General features: G+C 39.0%; 1 protein-coding gene and 1 long non-coding RNA gene across 3 annotated transcripts; one reads left to right on the top strand and one right to left on the bottom strand.

Annotated features, from left to right (window-relative positions):
- Positions 1–146: 146 nt before the first annotated feature.
- LOC123515578 (gem-associated protein 8-like) lies at positions 147–21,929 on the top strand. Of its 2 annotated transcripts, none has more exons than XM_045274321.1 (4): positions 147–292; positions 11,890–12,057; positions 21,093–21,452; positions 21,651–21,929. In XM_045274321.1, the coding sequence occupies exons 1-4, from the start codon at positions 287–289 to the stop codon at positions 21,816–21,818; spliced, it is 702 nt and encodes a 233-aa protein (XP_045130256.1). In that variant the 5' UTR covers positions 147–286; the 3' UTR covers positions 21,819–21,929. The 2 variants fall into 2 exon arrangements, with proteins under 2 accessions (XP_045130256.1, XP_045130257.1); XM_045274322.1 differs by lacking the exon at positions 147–292 and adding an exon at positions 3,246–3,395.
- On the bottom strand, positions 12,052–20,912 carry LOC123515579. Its single transcript, XR_006677907.1, has 3 exons — positions 20,559–20,912; positions 19,254–20,451; positions 12,052–13,534 (listed from the first exon to the last, which is right to left on the bottom strand). It is a non-coding gene; the product is annotated as an uncharacterized LOC123515579 (long non-coding RNA).
- Positions 21,930–23,453: the final 1,524 nt, after the last annotated feature.

The raw sequence follows: 23,453 nt of genomic DNA, 5'->3' as shown, positions 1-23,453 counted from the left end.
TTTGCACTGACACAGTAAGTCACGTCCACTTATAGAGCGCTCTTCATTAACAGAGCCTCCATATAAGTAGTGGTATGATGGGAAACTAACAATCACCACTGAAGCGGTTCGGAGTTTCGACTTCGAAGGCTTCATTCTGACGGGTTTGGTAGGCAGTTCTCCACGAAACACAACGGAGCTAGGATGTGGGTTGCCTTCACTGTTGACTAGTGTTTCCTTGGAACAATTTCTTAGTGACAATACCTGAAACTATTACACATCTGCACCTGCACAGTCTTAAGACGAGATGAAGGTGAGTGTTCTTGGTAAAAAAATGAATAAACAATAATAATAATGATAATAATAATAATAACTGCTGGGTGTCACGAAGTTTGAAAATAATAATGCTGCCAGAATACAGTGTAGAATGTATATTATAAACGCAAGGGTAGTGGTAGATTGAGGTAATCTAATTATGAAATCTAAGGGCAGTTGAAGAGCTAAATGCATTAAGTATGTAGAGACTTAAATCTTGCAAATTACTCAAGAATGTACTTTGTCAGGGTTGCCACTCGCCACTCGCTCTACGACTCATTGTTGCTATTTCGTCTGGCTGTCCACCGGCGCCTGACCACTAGGCTTGATCAGGTTGTTGTGTACATAGTTTCTCTCTCTCTCTCTCTCTCTCTCTCTCTCTCTCTCTCTCTCTCTCTCTCTCTCTCTCTCTCTCTCCTTCTCCTCCTCCTCCTCCTCCTCCTCCTCCTCCTCCTCCTCCTCCTCCTCCTCCTCCTCCTCCTCCTCCTCCTCCTCCTCCTCCTTCATCTTCTCCTTCTCCTTCTCCTCCTCCTTTTCCTTCTCCTTCTCCTCCTTTTCCTTCTCCTTCTTTTCCTTCTTCTTTTCCTTCTCCTTCTTTTCCTTCTTCTATCCACTTCAAATGTATAAAACGAAGCTTAAAAAAAATTAGTGAATGCTAAGTAATGAGGTACTTGGTTGATTACTGTATACATGATGGCTTGTTAAGTAGTTACAAAGATAATTACAGGGTTAACTGGTTACTGCCTACATATATGAGAATTAATCATGATTTCGTGGTGAAGGTGAAAAGAACAACATAACGACTTATTAGTAGTTGATACATTTGTGATTATAGGAATGAGGTAATGACATAACTACGTTTCAGAGTACGTTAATTTTCATAAAGTGGATTGCGTATATAGTGATTCCAGATGGATATAAGTTTTGAGCTTAATTAAGAATTTTTGAGGTTAATTGGAGAGAACAGAATAAGGGAGTGCAAGCACTTAGGTATAAGAAGTTTAACACGGTAACCAGTGTTCTCACTTTGAAACAGTTCGCTAGCTATTAAATGGAACTTTTCTAATTCCTTCCCTAAGCCTGCGAAGCCTTTATAAAGTAGCAACTTTATAGAAGTCTGAGAAGCAAAACCAAGCATTTCCGACTCACTCTTGTGGCCCCAGTATCGCTGGAGGGCTAAGGTAGGTACAATATAAAGTCAGAACCACGGTAAAGACATTTATAAAGTTGGCGGAAGATCAGTTTAATGAAACGAACTTTCATTACTATGGAGAGAGAGAGAGAGAGAGAGAGAGAGAGAGAGAGAGAGAGAGAGAGAGAGAGAGATTACCTATAGCAACTTCTTTAAAGTTTATTCTGTATAGGACTATTATGGAAGAGGAAAATTATTTTTCTCTTCCATAATAGTCCTATACAGAATAAACTTTAAAGAAGTTGCTATTGGTAATTTCTCTCTCTCTCTCTCTCTCTCTCTCTCTCTCTCTCTCTCTCTCTCTCCATAGTAATGAAAGTTCGTTTCATTGGTCTTCCGCCAACTTTATAAATGTCTTTACCGTGGTTCTGACTTTATATTGTACCTACCTTAGCCCTCCAGCGATACTGGGACCACAAGAATGAGTCGGAAATGCTTGGTTTTGCTTCTCAGACTTCTATTCAGTATCCACACTAATTGTAGTAAATTGGATCAGTTGCTACTTTATAAAGGCTTCGCAGGCTTAGGGAAGGAATTAGAAAAGTTCCATTTAATAGCTAGCGAACTGTTTCAAAGTGAGAACACTGGTTACCGTGTTAAACTTCTTATACCTAAGTGCTTGCACTCCCTTATTCTGTTCTCTCCAATTAACCTCAAAAATTCTTAATTAAGCTCAAAACTTACATCCATCTGGAATCACTATATACGCAATCCACTTTATGAAAATCAACGTACTCTGAAACGTAGTTATGTCATTACCTCATTCCTATAATCACAAATGTATCAACTACTAATAAGTCGTTATGTTGTTCTTTTCACCTTCACCACGAAACCATGATTAATTCTCATATATGTAGGCAGTAACCAGTTAACCCTGTAATTATCTTTGTAACTACTTAACAAGCCATTACGTATACAGTAATCAACCAAGTACCTCATTACTTAGCATTCACTAATTTTTTTTAAGCTTCGTTTTATACATTTGAAGTGGATAGAAGGAGGAGGAGAAGCAGAAGGAGAAGATGAAGGAGAAGGAGAAGGAGAAGGAGGAGAAGAAGAAGAAGAAGAAGAAGAAGAAGAAGAAGAAGAGAGAGAGAGAGAGAGAGAGAGAGAGAGAGAGAGAGAGAGAGAGAGAGAGAGAGAGAAACTATGTATACAACCTGATCAAGCCTTGTGGTCAGGCGCCGGTGGACAGCCAGACGAAGTAATTATAATTACTATAGTTTCCTAGTTGCTGAAGTAATCGAATACAGCAGTAGAACAATCATTAGCAGATCGGAATTCAATGAGGCCCTGCCATCAAATGTCTGAGTTGATCAGTAAAGCTGTAAGACTGCTTCCCGTGTCTTGAAGAGTTCGATCATAATAAGAACTCCTCACAGCTACTGTATCCCACCTTCAAAGATTCTGTTAATATGATGCGCCATAGTACGACAAGATAGTTAGGTCGCCTTCTTCAACGCGTTCAGTCTTCTACGCAGCTTTTAGGCACATTCTTAATAAGCATATATTCTATCACTCCATTTATAAACTTATTCTTAGGTCTGCATTCCTCTCTCCTGTAGGGTAGTTCCACGGGCCCCAGCATCCTCCTTGCATACGCCTACCTACTCTCTACTCCTGACACACCTATAAACCACCTCTTGCTTTGTCCCCCTGATCTCACATAATCACTATAGTAAATACATTGAAGTTTTCCCAATAATTTTCCCAATAATTTAAACAAGAACTAATTTAAAACAGTCAATATAAGAAAAGAGAATAAGGGACAAAATGTAAAACTGTTTAGCTTTGGAACCCTTGAAATAACGAGTTTTCTCTTACTTGGGAGAGAAAATTGTGTTTACCTCAACTTTTTGCATCGAGTCTAGACTAGAGAGTATGCTGAGGAAGCCTTCACGAGTCATTAGTGAGTGATATATTACTCGTTCTAGTATATTGCAATGTGTCATCTATCAAATAATGGCCACGTGCAACATTGTCACACTGCTTTGTGACTAGAGTAATGAGGAATTTGTGGGTGCAGCTGAATCTGTGGGAAGTGAAATTGTTCGTTTGCCACTGCTGTCTGCCAGTGCTACTTACTAACATATTGTGATAACCTTGTCTGCCAACAGTGGAGTAGTATAAGCGCTTGATTATAATGAGAAAGGGTTGTGTGATCTTCCCAATATATATCTAGTAGTTGATTAGCAAGGATTAGAAATTCTAGCCTTTGCTGATGACAAGTGCTAATGGCAGAGTAAGGACATGGAAGAAATGCTGCAAGTAGATAACGTCTATGAAGGAGAGTGGAGTATTAGGTACATCAATAAAAAATAATGCAGTTTGATAGGGATCAGCATTTCAGTAGGCCTTATTTATTTATTTTATTTATTTATTTTTTTTATCACTAGAGGTGAGACATAATATACTTACTTGGCACTGCCCTAATATAGACGTCCCTCCAGCTGTCCTCGTTTCCCGCCTCTCCCTTCGCAGCGCTTTCATTCGGCTGACACATTGTTGAAATTAAAATATGATGACCAAAACTAACCTAACCTAACTATGCTATTGATCAGAAGGGTTCTGAGGAAGACATACTAGCAGTGTGTGTCGCCTCAACTTAGTTAGGTTAAAGTTAGGGTTAGGTTAGTTTTGGTTATCAGTCAAGTGAAAGAGCTGCAAAACGGGGAGCTGGGAAATGAGGACAGCTGGAAGGATGTCTATATTAGGACAGTGCCACTTACCAAAGGTTAGCTCCTGTGTTTTTCCATATATACTGGCAAATGAAAGTTATCCAGCTACTGTTGTTACTGATATATGCAATCCTGAAGTCATTCTGGACCAGTATCGAAGCAGGTTTTTGTCTTTTGGGTGTTAATAATATCGATATCAGAGGGAGTGAATGGTAAGCCTCTGGTTGTCTACATTATGGAAGCTGCATGGTGCTGGTTCATTTTTAACCCAATTTTTTGCCACTGTTATTGTAAATTTTGTCAGCTCTTGTAGGTTTTAAGGTCAGTGTGGGGGCTGGCTCATCCTCAGAATAGATGGGTTGTGATCTGTGTCCTAACTGGTATCATAAGGTGTGTGTGTGTGTGTGTGTGTGTGTGTGTGTGTGTGTGTGTGTTTACGTTGCCTATACCACCTGTAGACATACTTGAAGAGTGTATGGAAAGCGCTGTTAAGCTTCCACCCATTAGTGGTGCAGGCAATTTTATTTATAGTGGTACCAATATGTCACCACCCAAGCTCATCTTGGGTGTAACCACCTAGAACCTGGGTATCTTGGTAACTTGTAGGTAATTTAAAACCATTCAGCAAATGGCAAAGTGTTTAAGGTTGTACATGGTGGGATTCAAACCTACGCGTGGATGTATGCCCAATCCCATGCTCACCACCTTATCCACTATGCCACTGCCTCTGTCTGTAGGATGTGAAGGATGAGAATTGGATGTGTTGCCCATGCAGAAAGAAAGTAATGCATGTCCATTAGGAGCATCAGAAGCTAGTTGATGAGCTGGGTAAGCAGGTATAGAGGCTATGCAAGGAAAATGACAAGTTAAATGAAAGGAATAGAGCTTTGGAGAGTAAACTAAAGCAAGGTAGTAGTGGTACTAGCCTAGGTGATTGCATGTCCAAACTAGTGGCTAGGACCTGAACCAGAAGCATTTTGAGGTGAAAGATGAGATTATCAACACTTGTTAATGTGCATTCTAGTGTGTGGGGAGATGTCTCAGTAGGAAGTGATATTGGTGCTACTTGTGCATTAGTAACTGGGAATAAGAGAAATGTACTAGCTAACATGAAAGATGAGATAATAAGTAACTCTGGATAGTACACTTCTAACACGCTGGCCTGGCATTGCCAAGGTCAGCAGATTGAGTCTAGCTCAGACTTGTGAGTTTAAGCTATTTACTGGGAGGCTACTGCTGTGATTGGAGCACCACATTGGGAGTTGGGTTTGCTTGGTTGTCATTCTGGAGAGTACCAGATGTACTGGATGCCACACAAATTTTAACTTTAACAATGGTTAACCTGTGTGCTAATCCAATTGCAAATGGGAATGTGAGTAATACTAAATCCTATCACAAAAAAAGCCTCCTTGTTGTAAAATCTGTTAGGGATGACAATATAGCTAGCAGGAAAACTGAACTTGCAGAGGTGGTAAAAGATGTGCTGTAGTGGATACTACATTCACAAATGGTAGCAATACTGTCATGAATTTTGCTAATGAGTCTTGAGTGCCAGATGGTGGCTAACAAGATCAGTAATGTATTACAGAATTTGGAAATGAATTTCAGTAAGATGTTTCATCCTAAAATGATTATACTATATATACTACTGAACTGTCTTTCATTTTAAGGGAATTTGAAATAACCTCCTTTCTCTATCCAGATGACACTTCATTTTATTTCACAGTTAACAATTTGGATACAAAAAATGCATGGACAAGAGTTATTACTCGTATGAAAGGTTGACTGAATAAAAAAATAATCCAGTCTTTTTTCAAATATGTATACATATAGTGTCTCTTCCAGCACTACTGATGATACTCCATCTGTGTTTGTATACATAACTCAGTGTATTTCTTCCCCTTCCCAGATATATAATTTTCTCAGCCTCATGTGTAATACTCTCCAGTAAAATTTCTTCTTGTTCACTGTCCTTCTCTTATTTTTATCCCTAGCTTCATTTCTCAATTCTCTCTCTTTTTCCCTTTCTTCCTGGTTCATATGCCTCTTTAATCCAAATGTTTATATTTTGTATTTCCAGCCAGTGTTCCGGTCCTTGCTGATATTTCTTTGACCCCCCTTTTGGAATCTTATTTTAACTTTTTATGGCCTTTTAGTTCCCTCACTAGATTTTCTAAATGTATATATTGCTTCAGTTTCTTTTCTAACTCCTGTTCCTCATCCTGAATTACTGAAATTTTTTTCTTAACCATCTTTTACTCCTTGTTTTCCCTCACAGACTTCACTGGGTTTTTCTTCTTATAGCTAGACCATATATAACCTTTTTTTTTTTTTCTTCCATCTACTATGTCTCTCACTACCTCTTTCTTTTTAATAATTGTTTGTATCTTTTTTTTTTTTTTTTTTTTTTTTTTTTTTTTTTGCTGCTTAACTTTTTCATCCTCTTATTCTTTTTACCATGCCTTCCTTCCACTCTTCCAGTTTTGTTTTAATCATTGCTCCTTCCCCTGTCCCCACTTGCTTTAGTCTTTCCAATGCTGCTTCATAGTCCTTACACTTCTTAAAGGCACTGTTTTCCTTTTTTATTTCTTCCAATGTGTGTGTGTGTGTATTTACCTAGTTGCAGCATACAGGAGGGGAGCTATGCTCGTGCTGTTCCATTTCTGTAATCCCAAAAATTATCCAACTTCATCTTAAAGTTATGTATTGTTGCTTCAGTCACTTCTATATCTAATGCATTCCAAGTTTCAACAATTCTGTATGGAAAATTGTATTTCTTCATGTCCCTCCTCCATGTGTCCTTCTTAAGTTTCTTTCTGTGCCCCCTCGTGGAACGCTCATCACACATTACCAAATCATCTTTGTCATATTTGTTGACTCCTCCTATAAGTCTAAATGTTGCCTTCTTCTCTGTTCCAGGGATATTAGATCCAGTCTTAACAATCTCTCCTCATAATGGAGGTCTTTCAAACTTGGAACCATCTTTGTTGCAGCTTGCTGGATCTTCTCTACCTTTCTAATATCTTTCTTCAGATGACCAAACCACTGCTACATATTCTAGCCCTGGACGTATCAGTTACAATAATCTTCATCATATCCTCATCAGTGTATGAATATACCACACTTATTTTCTTGAGTTGATAATAAATTTTCCCCACAATTTTACTTTGTGTCTTCTAGATGACATATCATCCATAACAATTACTCCTAAGTCTTTCTCTGTGTTCTTTTCTGAATGTTTTCTTCCCCTAACTTATAAATTCCAACTGGTCTATTTTTACTTTTCCCAAACTCCGATATACTGCATTGAACTCCATTTTCCATTTCTTATTTCATTTGTAGATTTTGTTTAAGACCTCTTGGAGCAAGTCACAGTCCTCATTTTCCTTCACCTGTTTCAAGATCTTCACATCATCAGCAAACAGTCTTGTGTAACTTTCTACCTCTTCAGCTATATCATTTATATGTACCGCAAACATAACTGGAGTCAAAACTGATCCCTGAGGAATTCCACTGTAAACTCCTTTAAATGTAGATGTTTTGTCTCTAATGACAGTCACAGTCCTCATATCCCTGTCCTTTAGAAAGTCCCTCATTCATGTTAGCAATCTTCCTCCTATGCCTGGTTCTTCTCTGAGTTTCCATAGAAGTCTTGTGTGTGGAACTTTGTCAAACACTTTCTTCAGATCCAAGTAAATACAGTCAGCCCACCCATCTCTTTCTTGCTTTATATCAATAACTCTTCAATAGTGTGACCTGTCTCCATATCTAATGTTTTCCAAATTTTTCTTAAATTTGTACAAACTTTCTGCTGTTACAATCTCATCATTCAAGCTGTTCCAGATATCCACCATCCTATGTGGAAAACTATTTTCAATGCTTCTCAAACATTGACTTATCCTGATCTTAGTGTTATCTTGTCTGTCTATCTCCATCTTCAATCAATGATACCAGGTCTTGTCTGTCTATCTTTTCCATATGTTCAATATCCTTCTAAGTTGGAAGTTCTATTTCCTTTAGTCTATCTTTGTAGGGAAAGTCCTTTATTTCTGGCACCATCTTTGTAGCTATCCTTTGGATTCTTTCTTGTCTATGTAGTTAATTAAATGCCTTCCTGATATTTGAGTGTCATATGTTGAAGCAAATAATCCATTTATGTGCCCTTCTGGGGTCAGGATGTCTTGTATAATCACTCCCAGGTCCTTCTCCTCCTCCTTTTTCATCATTATCTCTTCTCCCATTTTGTACATAGGCCTTCTATTACTTTTTTTTTTTTTATATATAATATATATATATATATATATATATATATATATATATATATATATATATATATATATATATAATATATACCATGTGGGCTTTTCACGGGAATTTATGGGCTAAAGGAGATACCTTTTTGGGGTACCTCCTATCTCAAAGCCCACCCGCTAGGAAACCGTTGCCCCGAGTGAGGAAGCCCAACCTACACTTGGACCGTGGACAGGATTCAAACCCCTGCGCTTGGAGACCCCTCGGACCCCAAAGCACGCATGGTTCCACTGTACCACGGCGGCCACTCATTTCTATCACATCAACATTTTTGGGCATTAAATTCTAATTTCCACTTCTGGTTCCATTACCAGATCTTACTGATATCTCTCTGTAATTCCATATAATCATCTTCGTTATTGATATCTCGCTGCGATTCTTTGTTCCTTGTTACTCTGAAGACTTTCTCATCATTGGCAAACAAATTTATGTAGCTACTTAGCCTGTATATATATATATATATATATATATATATATATATATATATATATATATATATATATATATATATATATATATATATATATATATATATATATATATATATATATATATATATATATATATATGTATATATATATATATATATATATATATATATATATATATATATATATATATATATATATATATATATATATATATATATATATATATATATATATATATATATATATATATATATATATATATATATATATATATATATATATATATATATATATATATATATATATATATATATATATATATATATATATATATATATATATATATATATATATATATATATATATATATATATATATATATATATATATATATATATATATATATATATATATATATATATATATATATATATATATATATATATATATATATATATATATATATATATATATATATATATATATATATATATATATATATATATATATATATATATATATATATATATATATATATATATATATATATATATATATATATATATATATATATATATATATATATATATATATATATATATATATATATATATATTGAAACATTATTGGTGTCAGCACTAACCCGCCCCCCCCTGTGGCACACCACTAGGTACTGTGCTTCAACTTGATGGGGTGGCTCTTATCACTATCCTCATTTCTCTTTCTGTTAAGTAGTCCCTCATCCAGCTAAGACACTTCCCTGTACTCCTCCTATATGTTTTATTTTTCACAAGCCTTTTTTTAATATCTAAATACACTATGTCTACCCATCTATCTCTTGCTTGTAGGTACCTCATCTACTACCCATATATAGAAACTTAGTAGATTTGCTAGACATGAGCTTCCTTTTCTGAATCAAAATTAAGGGTTATTTATGATTTCATTTTCCTCCGATAATCCAGTCATTTTTCTCTAATCACAATTTCAGAGCCTTCCCACAACATCTCTATCATTCAAGGACTCGGTTCTTTTTCCTCCTTTATGTATTGGGACTATATTTGCGCTCTTCCATTCCCAAATTAGGGGTACCAATTGTTATCTATATTCTCTGTGTCCATCCTGACACTCCATCTGGCCCCATTGCTTTCCAACCTTACTAATTTCCTATTTATGCACCATAACATTTAATAACCCTTCCTGCATCACTTCATCGTTTGGTTCTATAAAATCTCCTACATTAAATACTGATCTAAAACTCTCATTCATCAGTTCACTAATTTCTTCCATTGTTTCATATGTACCATGTTTTCTTAGTTAACTTAGTGATGGTGTCATGGTTTGTCATTTTTCCATTTACATACTTGCAGAATAGCTTGGGTTCCTCACCACATCCTTTTACAACATGCCTTTCAAACTTTCTCTCCTCCTCCTTCCTTATTCTAATATATTTGTTTCATGCCTCTTTATATTGTTTTCTTTTCTCTTCATTTATCTGCTTCCTTAATTTCTTCTTAGCTTTCATGCATGTAGCATTATACCACTTGTGTATGCTCTCTTTAACTCTGAATTCCAAAACATGCCTCCTTACCCCTGTATTGTACTTGTCGGAAGATTTCATACTTCTCTTGAACTGTCTCGCCTTGCCTTGCATGGTTTCTTTCAAAATTATACTACCAAAATACTTACTTAATCCTTCAGAATTTGTCTTAGTGTGATTCAGCCTTCCTTGTTTGTGTCCCTCATCCTATCTCAAAATTTCCCCTTGTTTGTGTCCCTCATCCTTTCTCAAAATTTCCTGATCTTCCAATTCAACTTCTAGGACTACATGATCACATACTGCCATTGGACTATATTGTTTGATGGTTGGACAAGGCTCTGTTTTTTTCGTATAAATCAGATCCAAGACTGATGGTTCTTCTTCCCCTCTATACCTTGTATATTCCTTCACCCTTTGGTACAGTGTGTTTACCATTGCCAGTTGTAGCACTTCTTCCCCCCTTGGTCCAGCATAATTTTTTATTTTGTTTCTATTGTACATACCACATCTGGTCTTTTTTCCAATACAGTCAACTCTCGATTAGTGTGATGTAATACAACTTGATGATTAAGGAGATACGATTGAATAAAGCAATTTATTCAATTTAATGTGGGTTAACTTGACTCAATGACATTACATGCAACCATGCTACTTCTGGTGGGAACTGCACCGAAGTTGATCTGGGCCAGGATTCAAGAAACTTAACAGCGAAGAGCAACTTCCAGCCACAAAATGGTATCCATCAACATATAGGGGGGACATTGTTGCCATGGTAACGAGGTTGCAAGTAGGATGTTGGGAACACCTCCTGAGGAGTTATGGTCTTGTATATACATTAAATGGTCACAAAACAACATTTTATTGGTCACAAAATATTTTATTAGAAACAAAGTTAAATCTTGCATGGAACACCAAAACAAAAAAGGGGATGAGGAGGAGGCACCACATTTGTCAGCCGTTCATTGCTATCGGCAGTTTCTTCTTGTTACCCCTTAAGCTTGTGGTGCTTTCACCACAGTATTTGTGTTTCTGCTCCTCTATTGCCTGCTATGATGGATATCATATGATGGACAACTCAATCAGGATAGGTGGATGAAACAGGTACCGAGGAAAAGCATAAGAAAAATCATAAAACATTAAGTCTTGAAGAGGGAAACTGATAGATAGAAAAGGAGTGAAAACCTTGATAGACAACATTGTTTGAAAATATACATGGTAATGAAGTACTATACAATAACTTTTATAGATCAAAAAGTTGAAATTTTTAGCTAGTCTTTCCAAAACCAAATTAAGTAAGCAGGAAAAAAGTGCTATCAGATTATTATGTTCAAATCCACATTAACATAGTTACTGTTATGTATGAAAGAAAATATCATTTCTTATTTTAAATTTTTTTTATTTGCTTATTTATTTATTAAATCATTTTTTTTTTTTTTTTTTTTTCAGATGTACATAAAAAACATGGAGCAGCATGCATCCCCATGGTACAGTGACAGCCGTTTTGCTCCCTTCTGGCGGCAATACAATGCACTAATGAGTGCGGCACATCAGGATGCTATCTGCAAAGCTGAGCATGTTGCAAATCAAGCTAGAGCAGCCCTGATGAGTAGTTTGGTGAGCATATGCCATAGCACTACAGTGCTAATGAGTTGCCTGTTATATCTGCTATATACAACTGAGTGCAACACAGTTATAGATTTATAACATTTATGAAAAGAAAGTATTGCTATTTAGCAGGCTCAATTTTTACAGATGAGGACATACTTGAAATGCCACTTCAATATTTGGTTACTTATTTTGGGCTCATAAGTGTATCCTATCAGTTCTCTCATTGCTAGAAACCTTTCTGAAATGGCTATTAGGTACACTGTCACAGTCTGCATGGTCTTTTCAACTCTCAAGTGGAACCTTTTCAGAAGTATCTTCAGATTAAGAAGGCCCATCCAGACAATTAAGCATTGTTCTTAGGCGAAAGTAAATAATTTGCCAATTGATTAAATCATTTTCTGCTTGTGCTTGCTAAAAAATGGGCAGAGTGGCTGTATTAGTTGGTTGGTGAAATCATCAGATACTGCTCATGCTTGGTAATATGATGTCACTAGACACACAGGTTTCATTATGGAGGCAAGGTGCAGAGGTTCACTTTAGTGATTGACTAACATATCTGTCCCTGTTCCCACTACAGATCAGTGGTCAGAGACCTCATATTCAAGAGCTCTATCTAATAGAGCTCTATCAGCCACCATAGTTGTAATTATTGTACCACACAGTCTGATTGTGGACTTTACCTACTTGCAGCAATGCCCAATGAGCTGTGCTAGTCATCTGGATAGGCCTTTAGATATCACATCGTCAGAAGAGCACTGATTCTGGCTAACTTGAAGAATTGTAAGATTAAACGAATACTTACCAAGTGTGAAGTTTGATCTGAATTTCACAAACATTTAACTGCGTCACTTAGGTATTGAACGAGATGCCCGCTTTGCTGATCCACGCCAGTCCTTTAGAGTGTAGGTTTGAGGAAGCAGGCCTTATGCTTACAAAAAGGTTTAGGTCCCCCTGAACATCAAATAACAAGACAGGGTAGATATAGGGTAGGGAGGGTGTTTAATACCTAAGTGATGCAGTTAATTGTTCATGAAATTCAGATCAAACTTCACACTTGGTAAGTATTCATTTAATCTTACAATATCACTTCACGACAATTAACTGGCATCACAAGGTATCTAACAAAACCTTCAGAGAGGTTCCTCAAACCTACAGCAGCACATTAAGTACTACAGTCAGGCATAAACCCAGTTGCTAAGTATTTGGTAAAAACAATTTTAATGCAGGTGTATGACAATTTTATTGTCCCAAGTTCCATCACCAAAAAACATCTTACACTCAAAGACAAACATATGCACAAAAAACAACCCCCCTGCATCTGCAGAGTTAACAGTCTGTTGACAGTACTGCTTCTGCAAATAATGTTGGCTTCCCTAATGGTTTCTTGTAAAATCTAGCGAACGTGCACTCAATGGACCATCCGACAGTGGAGATGACCGTGGAGAGTGGTAGTTTCAAGGCAGCCTTACTAGCTGCAGCTGACCTGGTGGAGTGAGGGCAAAACAATGTAAGGTCAATTCCCGCAGCTTGCAATAAATCTTTGGTCCACCGTCTTAATGTGTCTCGTAAAGCTACCTTAGATGGGGGCCTAGAAGTAAGAAAAAATCTAGTATTTGATCCTCTAATGGCAGAAGTACATGTAACAGTAGTACATACACAGAGCCTTTAATTTGGAGCATAAGCATCAAAGGTCAGTTCCGATAAATGGTCACCTGGCCTCAAAGTCTTCAGAGGGTCCCCTATCATTAAAGAGACTCTGGATATTGACACAGACACTCTGGATATTGACACAGACATATTCCTGATATCCAAAAGATGTAGTGTCTGGCCACGTTGGCCAGAAAGCAATAACATCAACGTAACTAGTTTTCTTGAAAGTTGTATTGTGGATAATTCTGCATTTTCACCCAAGCCATCTATGTGGGTTAAAACTAATTCTGGATCCCAGGTGATGCGAGATCGTGGGAAAGAAGGCCTTATCTGGCCTTCATAAATCGGCAAACCAAAGGATGCCGACCTATAGGTATGTGCTCTATACTAGCAATAGCTGAAATGGCCGATTGTATGGAGTTCATAGAGCTATAACTGCGCCCTGACACTTTATTAAATTCTTGTAAAAGATAGTCTAACAAGAAATAGAGAGGTGGTTGAAAAGGATCGATTTTCCTCCCGAGACAAACCGACATCCATCTTTCAATGTGTGTCCCATACTGTAATTGCGTACTTCCTCTCCATGACTTAAGTAAAAACTCGGCAACTGCTGGTGAAAGGTCCTGGTTTTCGAAGGATCGCCTGATAGCAACATTGCCGCTAAAATTAACTTTGGAATCCATGGGTGTATGCGGTCAACATCTTGAGGCAAAATCAACGAATTCTGGCGTAGGAGAGGAGTGGCGGCCAGTAGTTGTAAAGCTCTGGGAAACCACACCTGGGTCGGCCAGAGGGGTAAGATTGCCCATAGCGTTGCCCTGTCCTCCTGAAGTTTTTTCAGCACCCTGCCAATGAGATAAAAGGGAGGAAAGGCATATAATTTTCCATGACCCCAATGAATTGGGGAGGCATTTATGTACGTCACGGATGGATCTGGTTTCCAGGAAGCATAGGTGGCCACCTGAGCATTAATGCGCGAGGCAAAGAGATCCACATCTGGGGTATAAAATTTGTGACAAAGCCATCTGAAAACCTCGGGTATAAGCATCCATCCACTCAGCATCTAAATTTATCACTCTCGATTCCTGGTGGTCTGCCTCAACATTATAAATAGTGGCACTAACATGTTCAGCAGATAGAGTAATTCCTCTGGATTGTGCCCAGTCAAAAATTCTTTCAGTCAACACATTAAGATTAAGTTTAGTGCTGCCACACCTATCGATACAAGCAACCGCAGTAGTATTGTCAGATCGAAGGCGAATGTGTGTATTCTGGCAGTTGCCACAAATTGATTGCAGCCCTATTAAAATGGCTTTTAACTCCAAGTGACTGATATGATTAAGTTCACCCTGAGCCCAAAAACCTCCTGTTCTTGAACCATCAAAAATTGTGCCCCAACCAGTCAGGGAGGCATCAGTGTATAATTCTGACTGAGGAGAAGTAGAAAACGGTGAGTTGAATTGAGTATCAATGTTGTGGATCTACCAATTTATTAAGTCCTTAGCATGATTGTCGAGGGTAATAGGAACATCATAATTTCCATGGCTACGATCAAGTTCTCTATTCCGAACTATCTCAAGATATTTATACCTAAGAGGGGCTAACTGTACTGCATGGGTGGAAGCTACAGCCATACTAATAAAGGAGGCCAAGTCATGCAAAGTTACTTCCTTCCTTAGTAAAATTTTTCCCTGATGTTTTATACACTCCCTCCTTCGAAGGTGAAGTGTGTGGGACCCAAAATAAACAACGCCTCGGAGTCCCCCTCTGGGGAGGGGACCAAAAATGTCCCCAGGTCGGATACCTCTCCTGTTGAAGACCACAAATCCCTTGACACCTCCCTCAACTTTTTCTACATTAACTTCTGCAACATTCGCAGTCTTAGATCTAATTTTCAATCTGTGGAACACCACCTCTCCTCTACTAAACCTCATCTTCTTTTCCTCACCGAAACACAGCTGTCTGAGGCAACTGACAGTAGTCCCTTCTCTGTTCCCTCCTACTTTCTCTATTCTCATTTTCATTCCAAAGCTGGATGTTGCGTCTATGTACGCAATGACTTAACTTGCTCTCGTGCCCACGCTCTTGAGTCTTCCGAATTTTCCACCATCTGGCTACGACTTAACAGTCACTCTCAAACTAAATTCATCTGTGCTGTTTATCTCTCCCCTAACTCTTCTGACTATAGTAATTTCTTCGACTACTTAACTTCTAAAGTGGAGCACATTCTGTCCCTCTACACTTTCACTGAGATTTCCATTCTTGGAGATTTCAATGTTCACCACCAGCTTTGGCTTTCCTCTCTCCCTTCACTGACCACCCTGGTGAACTAGCCTTCAACTTTGCTATCCTCCATGACCTAGAGCAAGTGGTGCAGCACCCTTGGAGACACGCCCAACATTCTTGATCTCTTCCTCATCTCTAACCCTTGTGCTTATGCTGTCACCCTTTCATCTCCGTTGGGCTCCTCCGATCACAATCTCATTTCTGTATCTTGTCCTATTTTTCCAATCCCTCTGCAGGATCCCCCAGAGCGAAGGTGCCTCTGGCGTTTTGCCTCTGCCAGTTGGGGGGACCTGAGGAGGTATTATGCTGATTTTCCCTGGAATGATTATTGCTTCTGTGTCAGAGACCCATCTCTTTGTGCTGAACGCATATAGTATCTGGCATGGAGGCGTACATTCCTCATTCTTTTTCTCAACCTAAACCTTCTAAACCTTGGTTTAACTCAGCCTGTTCTCGTGCTATACATGATAGAGAGGTTGCCCACAAAAGGTACTTGAGCCTTCCATCTCCTGAATCTCATGCACTTTATATCTCTGCCCGGAATCATGCCAAGTCTGTTCTTCAACTTGCCAAACACTCTTTCATAAATAGGAAATGTCAAAATCTTTCAAACTCTCCTCGTGACTTCTGGCATCTAGCCAAAAACATCTCAAATAACTTCACTTCTTCATCTTTCCCTCCTTTATTTCATCCTGATGGCACCACTGCCATCTCTTCTGTCTCTAAAGCTGAACTCTTTTCTCAAACCTTTGCTCACAACTCCACCTTGGACGATTCTGGGCTTGTCCCTCCCTCTCCTCCTCCCTCTGACTATTTCATGTCTACAATCAAAATTCTTCGTAATGATGTTTTCCATGCCCTTGCTGGCCTAAACCCTCGGAAGGCTTATGGGGTCCCTCCTATTGTTCTCAAAAACTGTGCTTCTGTGCTTGCACCTTGCCTGGCCAAACTCTTCAAACTTTGTCTATCGACTTCTACCTTTCCTTCCTGCTGGAAGCTCGCCTACATTCAGCCTGTTCCTTAAAAGGGTGACCGTTCTAACTCCTCAAACTACCTTCATATAGCTTTAATCTCTTGCTTATCTAAAATGTTTTGATAGGTCCTGAATAGGAAGATTCTCAAACATCTGTCACTTCACAATCTTCTGTCTGATCGCCAGTATGGCTTCCGTCAAGGTCGCTCTACTGGTGATCTTCTGGCTTTCCTTACTGAGTCTTGGTCATCCTCTTTTAGAGATTTCGGTGAAACTTTTGTTGTTGCGTTAGACATATCAAAAGCTTTTGATAGAGTCTGGCATAAAGCTTTGATTTCAAAACTGCCCTCTTACAGCTTCTATCCTTCTCTCTGCAACTTTATCTCATGTTTCCTTTCCAACCGCTCTATTGCTGCTGTGGTAGATGGCTACTGTTCTTCTCCTAAACCTATTAATAGGGATGTTCCTCAGGGTTCTGTCCTGTCACCCACACTCTCTTTCTATTAACCTTCTTAACCAAACTTCTTGCCCTATCCACTCCTACGCTGATGATACCACCCTACATCTTTCCACGTTCTTTCAGAGACGTCCAACCCTTCAGGAAATTAACAGATCACGCGGGACTGACACGGATCGCCTGACTTCCGATCTTTCTAAAATTTCCGATTGGGGCAGAGAAAATCTAGTAGTTTTCAATGCCTCAAAAACTCAATTCCTCCATCTATCAACTCGACACAACCTTCCAGACAACTATCCCTCTTCTTCAATGACACTCAACTGTCTCCCTCTTCCACAATGAATATCCTCGGTCTGTCCTTTGCTCATAATCTTAACTGGAAACTTCACATCTCATCTCTTGCTAAAACAGCTTCTATGAAGTTAGGTGTTCTGAGGCGTCTCCGCCAGTTTTTCTCGCCCTCCAACTGCTTACTCTGTATAAGGGCCTTATCCGTCCCTGTATGGAGTACTCTTCGCATGTTTGGGGGGGTTCCAGTCACACAGCTTTGCTTGATAGGGTGGAATCAAAAGCTCTTCGTCTCATCAACTCCCCTCCTCTGACTAACTGTCTTCAATCTCTTTCTCACCGCCGAAATGTTGCATCCCTTTCTATATTTTATCGCTATTTTCATGGTAACTGTTCTACTGATCTTGCTAACTGCATGCCTCCCCTCCTCCTGCAGCCACGCTGCACAAGGCTTTCTTCTTCCTCTCATCCCTATTCTGTCCACTCTCTAATGCAAGAGTTAACCAGTACACTCACTCAATCATTCATCCCTTTCACTGGTAAACTCTGGAACTCCCTCCCTGCATCTGTATTTCCAAATTCCTACAACTTGTCTTCTTTTAAGAGGGAGGTATCAAGGCATTTGCTCCCCTAATTCTGGCTGGCGGTTTTGGCACTTTTTGTACTTTTTGGAGAGCCAGCGTTCAAGTGGGCTTTTTTCTAACTTTCTTTTTTTTGCCCTTGGCTGGCCCTCTTCCCTACGTTAAAAAAAAAAAAAAAATATTACTAGAAGTCAGAATTATGCCAAGGAATTCCACTTTTTGTGTTGGCTCCAAGACTGACTTCTTTACATTAATTGTTTATATTAATTGTAAGTCCCAATTAGTCGAACAGCTGCATAGCATAGGTCACATGTTTTTGTAGGTCATCTGGTGACTCAGCAATAAATATACAGTCATCTATATAACATGATATCATGATCCCAAGCTTCCTCAAATGAGAGAGGACGGGTTTAAGAAGCTTTGTGAAAATGCGAGGAGCAGAAGTGAAACCCTGAGGAAGGCAGGTAAACTGGAAAGGCTGATCGTTCCATATAAATCTGAGCCATTCAGAAGGCTTTACTAACACAGAAAAATAGGCATCTTTAAAATAAATTTTCATGAAGAACAATTTTGTTGTATTAGGTGTACAACATCTTTGATGGATTCCATTTTAAAAAGGATAGGGTCAATATGATCATTGAGATGTTTTAAGTCCAGAATCACTCTAGCAGTACCATCACTTTTAATAGCTTTGATCACCATAGTGAACACATTTCTCTACAATTTTATGTTTTATAAAAAGCTGCATGGCCTTGTCTAAGGTGATCTGGTCAGTTTTTGAGAAAGTGAGGGGTCTGGGGGGTGCCCTCTGCTGAGGGAGCCGGTCAAAGTCCAGGAATGGAACCCTGTACTACAGCATAATCCATTTGTCCGTGGATAAAGACTGCCATTGTGCACTAAAGGCATGGATTTTACCACCTATAAAATTATCACGGGTGTTAAGGAGGCAAACTTGCTTAACACTCACCGGTTGTGGCATTACTGGGAGGGTCGTTGTTGGTTCATCCCTTTTCCCCAGGATGACGTTTGCCCTAAAAAAGGTCTGGATGATCTTGGGTGTGTCCTCTGGTAGTTGGGTCTCCTGGATATTTGCTTAGTGTGGACGTGCCTCCTGGTACCATCAAGCCTATAAGGACGAAAAGAAGTCCTGCCTAATTTTCTAGTCCTGTGAATCTCTTCACATTTCTTCACCACATCATAGGGAAACAAGGCATCACTACCAACTTCGTAGTCCCATTTGCATACTTCTGTCAGGGCTGAATCATGAACATGGAGGCGAACAACCTCCTTCCGTAGTTGGTTAATATAGTTCACGGCCGACGCCAAGAGGCGAATGCTATTATTCAGCCCCTCTAAGTAACAGCCTATGGACTGTGCCTTCCTGTTGCCAATGTTGCTGACACACCGAGCTATGGGGACTAAGGCTTTGGTAAGCAGACTATTTGTGTGAAACAGGCAGGTGTCTAGAAGTTTCCGCCAGTACTCATAGCCTTAAGAGTGGCAGAGTTCGTAGCAGGCACCGACAAATTCGGAACATTGCTAGGAAGTTTTATTTTGTCACAGGTAAGTCTGACACCTTCAGATGATGGCCTGCGTCGCAAACTGGCGTCAAGAATGGTGGCGAGACGTTCTGATAAAGGTTCACCCTTCTCCACCTTACTATAAAAATGGCTGGAAAGTTCAGCTGGAGCTCTGAGGAAGTCAGTATCATCCTCATCACAGACCTCCGTAGGGGCAGTTGGTGTAGAACCCAGGTATTCCAAACCATCTAAAGGATCGCGTGCACTGGCGAGTTCCCCTTCCTCTTCCGAAGAAGAAAGGTTATGAGCAGCACTAGGCGCCGAGTAACACCCCCAGGAAGTACTAGCTACAGCAGTACTGTCTAGTTTTTCAATAACACCACTTAAAAGGGCAGTCAGATGGTCCAGCTGTTCATCCTTAGACGAGGGGGTGGGGTCAGCTGACACACTGTCCACAGTATGACTCAGCCCGGCAACAGGAGGCGGTGGAAAAGGTTGATCCCCACTCTCGGTTTGGCCAGCCTTCTTTTTCTTGAAATCAGAACTATGATGATCCATATCAGTCCTGGGTCGTTTTCGCTCCGAAGAGGAGGAAGAAGACCGCCTTGACGGTTTAGAGGGGTGGGTTGACTCAGCCATAATAAACTGTAATGGGAAAAGGCCACGTTACTAAGCTTAAGTTTCTTGTAAAAAATATACTTCACCAGTCACAAACATTTAGAAACACATCGACAAAAAGAGGCGAAGCTCACCAGGCAACTCCTTGGAGAAGCCAGAACTAGGTAAACACTCAGAACGAAGAGGAGAGAGGTGTGGACTAGGCGGCAGCTAGCAGCGAACAGGCATGGATCAGCAAAGCGGGCATCTCGTTAGATACCTTGTGACGTCAGTTAATTGTCGTGAAGTGAAATTCTCATTTACTAGGAAATTCTTGCTTAAATTCAATGAAGGCCAAGACCAGCTAAGAATTCCTGTTGCTGTTGGTGGCATCATGACAACATGTGGATCCATTCTTCATACCTGAAGTACTGTATAATTTTTTTGCCAAGCAGTGAATTCCACAGATTCAGGCTGTCTTATATTGTGATTTCTAACTCTTCCATGTGCTGAAAAGATATCATACATAGAACAACACAACCTATTATAGAACATCACTTATAGAAAGATTTCAGCAATCGGATAACTAACAGGTTAAGCATGAGGAATTCTAAGAAACACATTGTATGTATGACTACTTGCCTGGTGTATAGATTGGTAGACTATCACTTCTAGACTTGCCTTTTCAGCATAATGGACCATATCACCGTAAACAGCAGTCACTGCAGCCATCACATATGTTAAGAGAAAAACGGTTTAGAAAATCCCAAAGACGAAAGAAGAACAAGAGAAGAAGTAGAAATCATAAGTTGAGTAATAATCCAGGGAACCAAAGTGACACAGAGTCCCTGTACTCCCAAATGAGGCAGGGTATGCACATTCAAGATGCTAATGATGACATGGAGGTCAATGAGGATTTCCTTCTATTTTTAGAACAAAGCAAGAAGCACAGGGAGGAGTGGAAGATTTTAAAGGTTAAGAACGACCAAGAGGACACGCAGACAGCTGCAACAACCACAGATAAGGCAGCTCCTCATGTAGAATCTAAAGTAACTACTGTATTTCTTGTAATTAAATACTGTATTACTTATCTTTTAAAAGGTTAGAAAATAGATATCATATTTTTGGGATTTGTTTCTGCATTGTGAACTTCTTATGAGTGTTCTTAGTTAAGGTAAAGTGCATGTCATATCAAATACATCCCTACTATATGGATTCCATTTATTATAGCAAATTTCTCATTTCAGGAACATCCAGATGTTATAAGAAGCAGAGAAATGCAACAGCTCTATGGCCAAGCTTCTGCAAAGATACAAGCAATGGAGACTGCCCTACAGCTTTCTTTTGATCGCAATGCCACATTACATCAGCCCCAGTACTGGCCAAACATACCCATCACACTCATGTTTAGTTAGAGCAAGATTACAATAGAGGAATAGCATTTTTTATGGGTTAACATTCTTTCCTAGAGAAGAGACTGGCATATGCAGATATTTTAACTGAATAAATATACAAGACTGATGAAATGCTTGATTTTTCTGAATGAGATGGACTTGGAGAACCTGAGTAAGACTGGCAGGAAGGATGAGGGACTTGGTATGCTAGGAACAAGGAGTCTGCAATTGACAGTAAAATAGTGAATAGGAGAATGTATGAAATTGTATGTTATGTTGATATATGAAGATGGAATGACTGTCATAGTCTTGCATCATAATATGCTGGTGCTTGAATGTAAGCTGTATGGGTCGATATATGAAGATGGAATGACTGTCATAGTCACACATCATAATATGCTGGTGCTTGAATGTAAGCTGTATAGAGAAGACTGGATAAGAATACAAGATGGAAGAACTAACAGGTAGATTTAAGGGAGAAAAGCTGAGAGGAAGAAAGCCAGAATGGTGTGGATCAACTTAATGATAGATTTGTAGAAAATGTGAGGAACGCAGTAGCCAGCCAGAAAAGGTATCTTAAGAATTTCTTGAGTGCCAGAAATCATGTCTGTTAGATGTGATGGTGTGATGCAGCAGCAAGTGTTCAAGAATGGTATATATTCCTGAGGGATAAAACAATGCTTGACGGTGAGAATGTCAAGAACCTAAATGTGAACAGAACAGTGGTAAAAAAAATATATATATCTACGACTCCAAAGACGGAAGATGTGATGAATGAAAAAATTGGCAGAGAGGATTTAGAAAGGAATGAAAGTAGAAAAGTGAGATAGATAAATAGTGAAGTGTGTGGGACTGCATGAATGAAAGAATAAGATGGAAGTGAAGTGTGTAGGACAACTGCATGAATGAAAGAATAAGATGGAAAGAGTATTTTGGAGTGATAGAGAAAGAAAGATGCCCAATGTATGGTGTGGACAGTGATCTCCCTCCCGCCTTTCCCTATCTTTGTCTATCAATATCAATATGTGAGGACAGACAGACACGTTAAAAAATTTTGTTTCCCACAAAGATGTGTTGAGACTTGGAACAGTTTGAGTGAGGAAGTGGTGTCAGCAAAGAGTGTACATAGTTTTAAAGAGAAATTGGATAAGTGTATATATGGAGACGGGGCCACACGAGCATAAAGCCCAGGCCCTGTAAAACTACAACTAGGTAAATATATAAACACACACACATATATGCCAGAGGGAGTGAACAGCTACATAAATCTGTTTGCGGACGATGCGAAACTGTGTAGAGTCATTAAACAAAAAGAGGATTATGAAATACTACAGGAAGACAAACAAGATCTGGAAATGGAGTGAAAAATGGGAGATGGAATTCAATGTGGACAAAAGCCATGTCATGGAAATGGGAAAAGTGAAAGACAACCAGTGGGAATCTGTAAGATGGGAGATGGAGTAGAACTAGAAAAAGTAAAAAAGGAAAAGGACTTGGGAGTGACAATTGAAGAAAACAATCAACTGGTAAGCCATGTTGATAGAATTTTCAGAGAGACATAATTTGCTAAGGAATATTGGATTAGCATTTCACTATATGGACAAAGAAATGATGAAGAAATTGATAAGTACTAAAATAAGACCTAGATTGGAATAT

The sequence above is a fragment of the Portunus trituberculatus genome, chromosome 39 (genome assembly GCF_017591435.1).
Source record: "Portunus trituberculatus isolate SZX2019 chromosome 39, ASM1759143v1, whole genome shotgun sequence".
Taxonomy (NCBI): Eukaryota; Metazoa; Arthropoda; class Malacostraca; order Decapoda; family Portunidae; genus Portunus; species Portunus trituberculatus.
Note: the sequence above shows the minus strand (reverse complement) of the source record. Positions and strands in the feature narration are given on the sequence as shown.

Excerpts from the sequence above, each read along its gene's own strand:
- LOC123515578 (XM_045274321.1), top strand. Across the intron at positions 12,058-21,092 it reads CAGCCCTGATGAGTAGTTTG|CATAATGGACCATATCACCG; the intron begins GTGAGCATATGC and ends TTGCCTTTTCAG. Across the intron at positions 21,453-21,650 it reads CTCCTCATGTAGAATCTAAA|GAACATCCAGATGTTATAAG; the intron begins GTAACTACTGTA and ends TTCTCATTTCAG.